Below are 6,338 nucleotides of genomic sequence, written 5' to 3' on the forward strand. Positions count from 1 at the left end.
CCCCTAGCCCCTTTATTCTAGCCCCCTGCCACTATGCTGCTTTGGGCTTCTCAGCCTCACACCTGGTCTCCCTGCTTAGGCAGTTTTCCAATCTTTGCTCTTTCCAGAAAGCTGTTTCTAAAATGCACATCTGATCTTGCTACTATCCTGTCTGACACCCTCTAAATGGGCTTTGTTTACCCCTCGGGAAAAATCCCAAATCTTTGTTGATCTATTTCATCCTCAGCACTCTGAAGAGGAAGTGTGAGATTTCTGATTGAGACAGAGCCAAAGAATTCTTTGTAGCTTTGAAACATCAGGTTCTCCTTTTTAGTAATTGATGAGCAAAAAGACTCAGGATGGATCAGAGAGAGCTGTAGATGCAGGTGCAGAAGGACGTAAAAGAAATTTAAAATAAATTCTCTTCAACTCTTGTACATCATCATTTCATGACTAATATATGAATACCGTGAATAGAGCAAACAAACAAAATAGACATGAGTAAATGTAAAAAGTGAAAGTGTCTATGAGACCATTTAATTAATTATATGTTGTCACATTCTTAATTACTTTGGTTATAGCTTTAAGCCCATGGTAGTTTGGAAGCAGCACGCAAAAGACTGGTGAGTTTTGGGAAGAGCAAGGGGTATGACCGAGATGTCTTGACAGTGAATGATGATTGATGACCATCTTGAGGCAGATAAAACCCTTCTGAAGTACATTTCCCTGGAGTTGACATCGACCTCTCCCATTATCAAATGCAAAGATAAATCACTTAGTCATTTGGTTCACAATTGACGTGGAAGATATTACCATGAAGTAAAAAGTTTTGACTAGTGGGGCCACACATCCAAAGCCTCTGCCCGAGGAATCCTTGGCGAGGTCTGCCTGGGTCTCAGCTCCTGCCTCGTCAGGTCTGCTCATGAGTCTGGTCTCTTGTTGTCTCACCTGTAAAATGAAGGGGTTGGACAGGTCTGTTTCCTTTTAGAAAGGCAGGTGTTCCTAACAGTTACACATTGCCTTTTAGTTTTAACAGTTTTGTTTTTAATGTGTTTCCTCATTCAGTGCTGTGGATACACCTGTAGATGCAGATGCAGGCAAGGGGTTGTAACTCCTGTCACATTGCCACTTTTTTCTTACTGTGACTTGCTGCCACAGGTGCAGGCCAGCCAGAATAGAAAAGATGGTGACACACTGTGTCCTTTGGAGAAGCTGGGGATGTAACTCTGAGCGTCCAATATGATGACCAGGCTAACATGTTGAGTGCTGTCTTAGTCTGTGTGTCCAAATCCTGCTGACATTGGACAATGACAGTTGACCATTACTTCCTTGTGCCATCACCTTCTATAGTTCTGTGAAACCGCCTTATGATTCAGAAATCTATCGCTAGCCCGTTCTATCGCTAGCCCATTGTGTGTGTTACAGTAACACATATACAGTGTCTCATTACACTTTCTTAGATGAAATGCTTATTTCTTTAAAAGCAGAACAGTAGTATTAAAGCTTATTTTTACCAGGTTTTTTTTCCTCTTGCCTACAAAACAAGTGTTCACTGTAAAAACCTTGAACAGCTTAGCAACTCTTGGGGGACATGAGAGAGGGGGACGAGGGAGAAAGGGAGCGGGGAGCCCACAAACCCAGGGACAAAGGAACAAGTGATCTAAAATTGATGGTGAGGAGGGCATAGAGTAGAATGCCTGCTGGGACCTGATCAAGTGAAGTGTAGCCGAGAGGAAGTACTAAAGCCAAATGCACGTCAAACATGGTAGTGGGACAAGAAGAAAGTAAAAGGAAATAGAGGAAAGAAGTAGGAGGCAAGGGGCATATAAAGAGGTCTAAATACAGACATGTGCATATGTAAATATATTTATAACAATGGGGACATAGATCTATGTACATATATTATATGTTAAGTATTAAGGTAACAGGTAGATATTGGGCCTCTACTCAAGTACTCCCTCAATGTACTCTTCTCACGTACTCCCAGAACACTTTGTTCTAATAACCTGGCATTCCGTGATGCTCGTCTTCCTGACACAATCACTGAAGACAAAATGTGTGCATAAGCAAATGTGGTGAAGAAAGCTGATGGTGCCTGGCTATCAGAAGATAGCGTCTGGGGTCTTAAAGGCTTGTAATTAAACAAGTAGCCCTCTAGCTGGGAAGCAACAAAGCCCTCATGGAAGAAGCACACCAGCCTTTGTGATTATGAGGTGTCGACAGAATCAGGTAACAGGCATAAGAAACAATCATATTGATGCAAACAAGGGGGTTTGGAGTGGAGGCCCAAAACCTGTCTGTAGAAAATTGGATGGACATCCCCTCACAGAAGGGTCACAAGGGAGAGATGAGCCAGCCAGGGTGCAATATAGCACTGATGAAACAAAACATTTCTCCAGTTCTTTAATGCTTCTCCCTCTCTCCCCCATTATCATGACCTCAGTTCTATTTTACAAATCTGACTAGACCAGAGCATGTACACTGGTACAGATAAGAGCTTGCAACACAGGGAATCCAGGCCAGATAACCCCCTCAGGAACAATAATGAGAGTAGCGGTACCATAGGGGTAGGAGGAGAAAGAGGGGGAACTGATCGCAATGATCGACATATAACACCCCTCCTCCCCCCACAGTGACCACAGACGCATGGGTGAAAAGAGACAGCGGAAAATATAAGAGCGGTACCAAGGGGGTAGGGGGAGAAAAGGCGGAGAAAGGGGGCGGAACTGATCGCAGTGATCGACTCAACATATAACACACACACACCCCACACACACAGTGACCACAGAAGCATGGGTGAAGGGAGACAGCGGAAAGTATAAGATAAGAAAATAATTACAATTTATAATTTATCAAGGGTTCATGAGGGTTGCAGGGCGGGAGAGGGAGGGAAAAAATGAGCTGATACCAAGCACTCAAGTAGAAATAAAATGATTTGAAAAGGATGATGGCAATGGGTGCAAACGTGCTTGACACATGGATGTATGGATTGTGAGAAGAGCTATATGAGCCCCCCACACAATGATTTAAAAAGATAGAAGCATAGCAACTACAAAGAAAATAAAACAATCGTTAGCACTTTAATGTTAACATGTCCAGTCTCTGCATTTGTTAATTTATGCTTTTTCTTATATTTTTAACAATTGCAAATGAGCTTTGTAGCCCTCCTTTCCCTGAAAGAATGAACATCTGTGTTCCTAGTCTAACTTGAGTCTTAGTGACCGTACCGTGACCCCGCTTGGAGCTGGGCCTTATAAGGAGGACAAGGCAAAGAGAACTCGCGTGAGGCTTCTAATCTGCAGGAGGCAGCGAAGGCAGGTTGTGAGCCAAGGACACCAAACTAATGAGACTCTGTGTCTGGGAGGATCGCGGTTGCCCCTGTCGTTGTAGGGTATGATGTACCTAACATCTGTCAGTGGACGTGTCCCTATACTGAATCCCTCACCTGCTGCTATAGGGGCCCACTAAGAACCTGCTCGGTTCTTTTCCCACCCCCTCCCACCCCAACAGCACAACAGCAGTTCCCACTACTTAGGGTTGTGGCCAAACCCGAGGACATGAGCCTTGGCCTCCTGCCTCTGAGGTTCCCGTTAGGGCTCTCACATTCATTCAGTAGTCCTCACAGATAACTGCTGTGTGCCCGTTATGCGCCTGCTGCTGTTCAAGATGCTGAGATGCAGCAGTGAATAAAGCCAAGTTCCTCCCCTGTCCCTGGAGGCATCTGCAATCTAGTGGAGTAATGCATTCTAATGCATTCGCCCTATGTCATGGCCTACGTGTTGCTGATAGTGAAGTTATTTACACTTAAATCCGTTACTTCTGTTGAGAGAGAAAAGGTACTCACAATTTCTGAACAGCCAGCCAATTATAAATTCACTTGTGAACTGGAAACTGTTTTTAATTCCCAACTCTCTAAACAAAATTTGAATTTTGATGTTGACATGCTCGACATCTCACCAACAGGTGTTTCGGGCCTAACCTACAGAAGGATTGTGGTAAGGACGAGGGACACCGAAGAACAAGACTGATAAAGGAAAGAAGTGAGACTTCGCCCGATGACGAAAACTTCATTGACTCTAGTGTGACAGGGGACAGGGACACATTGTGTTCTTACGTGGGGTTCAGGGATCAGGGCAGATTTCTTCAGGAATTGATGTCTGAGTAGTGAGTGGGAGGGCGTGAGGCAGTGTCTGTACCCCAAGGAACAATGCACAAAGGCCCAGAAGGGAAGAGCCAGGAATGCTGTAGGAACTGCTGTGGCCGGAACATTGTGAGGTGAAGCCTGTGAGAGTCAGGGGCTGATCATGACAGACAGTTGACGAAGCCGAACCACATTCTGGTGGCAAGAGCAGAGAGTTAATCAGGGATAGGTTTAGATTAGAAACAAAAATATTTTGAAGGATTTAAGTGAAGTAGCGAGTACAGGAAGACAAGGTTGTACTGAGGACTTGGAATGGGAAACTCAAGCAAAGCGATTTGCCATGATTTGATGAAATTAGCTAGTTTTGCTCTTCCGTTACAGTTTTTCAGAAAAGAAACGCTGGAATCCTCAGGCTTGTTTTTTTTCCCGGGGATGAAATGTGGTCATGAAGTTTGATAAGCTCCAGTGGCAGTCTTGTTGAAGAGTTGATTAGCAGAGTCATTTCATAGTTTTGAAATACGTTCCTAAAATGGCCATGTGGATATTATGGATGCCCACCATGAAGGTCAATTATGTGCTCTGTCTAGAGAGACCTAGTTATAGTTGAAGGCTGTGGACAGAAACTGTGCATCCTGATAACTTTTCCTGTCTTTGTCTCACAGGACTCCCCTGTACGGGCCCTAAGAACAATCCAAACCATAGTGCCAGCTTCATCTGTACACCCGTACCTTCCCCACCACTTGTCCTCCTCGTTCTCCTCCCAGAACACCCTGCCTGCCTCACCCCATAGGTCCTTGCCTGCCAACCCCATGTTTGGCTGTCACTGTCCATTTTAAATGCCCCTCTCCCCACAAAGTTTCCCCTTAGACCTCTGCTTCTACATCGTAAAGCTAGAGTTTGGGAGTGGGAATGGGGGGGATCCATTTCCCAGCCCACTCATGCGGCTGTTGACTACAGTTTTAGTTCCTTGCCATGTGCTACCACATAGTTACAACGTGGCAGGCTTGCACCTTGGAGGGAGAATGAGTGAAATGCAAGTCGCCATCTCTTGGGAACCTAACCTTGAAGTGACATTCTCAATTCTACGCGTATTTGCTGGGTGTAAGCACTAGGTCCAGCCACACCCAAGGCCATGTATGTACAATTAGCTGGGGCCAGTGGGGATATTGTTGACGCTGCCCACCACATAGGTTCATCTCTGAAGGCTCTTCATCATTTTAAAGACTTTAACCGTAAAAAGAATGAATACATAATTATGCTTTCACAAAGAAATACATATGGTAGGGATTGAAATGGCCTGCGGCGGAAGATGGTAAAACTGGGCTACAGCCATCCTGTGGGATACTTGTGCAGCAGGGATCATTTCTACTTTGTTTTTTTTTTAGTTTCTGTCGTGTGTGAGACATTTGGTAGGCACTGCAGAGACCTTTCTGATGTGAATAACAACCGTGTAAGTGGCGTTAGGTCCTCCTTGTACAGCTGGGCAGCCTGCTTAGCTTTCTCTGCGTCGAGCTCAGCACTGGAATGCCTGGCTTCAGAGTGCAGTTCCCAACCTTGCGCTTTTCAGTGTGCTGATAGTGATGTGCGAACAACTCACACAACTGCAGTGTGATCTGTGTCTTGTGTTTCTGTGTTTCTATGTAAGAAAAATGAGAGGCCATAAAGGCAGTTGGTCGATGGTGGAATAATAGAAGTAGAATATTCAAATTTCTCTTTAAGTCATTTCCTCAAAATTTTGTACACTTTGCATGTATTCCTTTTGTAATCATTGTTAAAAATCAGACTCTTTTGTAATGTGTTTGTAATGTCATCTCCCGCTACTCCCAAAGGTAAACCTCTGGGAAGACTAAAGCCACAACTTTACATTAAATTGCCCTTGATATTGAAACTCCCTTTCATCTCCTCTTTTAGATTACTGATCTCTCATTACCCAACTATCTGATGGCATCTTCACTTGGCTTACTTCCCACCCAGCTCCTGAATTCCTACTTGGGCACCACCCTGCGCACGATGGAAGATGTCATCGCAGAGCAGAGTGCCAGTGGGTATTTTGTTTTCTGTTTACAGGTGAGTTTAAGGCCAAGGGTTGTGTTTGCCCTGTTTTTTGATTTTGTCTTGCATTGGTGATATGAACTGGGCAGATTATTGTGTAACTATATGAAAGTGTGTAAAACTGAAATAATTCATACTAAGTATTGTCTTAAACAAACAGACAAAA

The 6,338-nt window shown here is 44.3% G+C and overlaps 1 protein-coding gene across 1 annotated transcript in view; it reads left to right on the forward strand.

The window, feature by feature from the left end:
* The window catches only part of TMEM64 (transmembrane protein 64), a 22,521-nt gene that overhangs the window by 6,946 nt on the left and 9,237 nt on the right, over window positions 1–6,338 (forward strand). The window contains exon 3 of the mRNA XM_004697480.2: window positions 6,032–6,187. Coding sequence (XP_004697537.2) covers window positions 6,032–6,187 — 156 coding nt within the window. The remainder of the gene's footprint in view (window positions 1–6,031; window positions 6,188–6,338) is intronic.

The sequence above is a fragment of the Echinops telfairi genome, unplaced genomic scaffold, assembly GCF_000313985.2.
Source record: "Echinops telfairi isolate 266 unplaced genomic scaffold, ASM31398v2 ScPeMD7_1;HRSCAF=3_0, whole genome shotgun sequence".
NCBI lineage: Eukaryota > Metazoa > Chordata > Mammalia > Afrosoricida > Tenrecidae > Echinops > Echinops telfairi.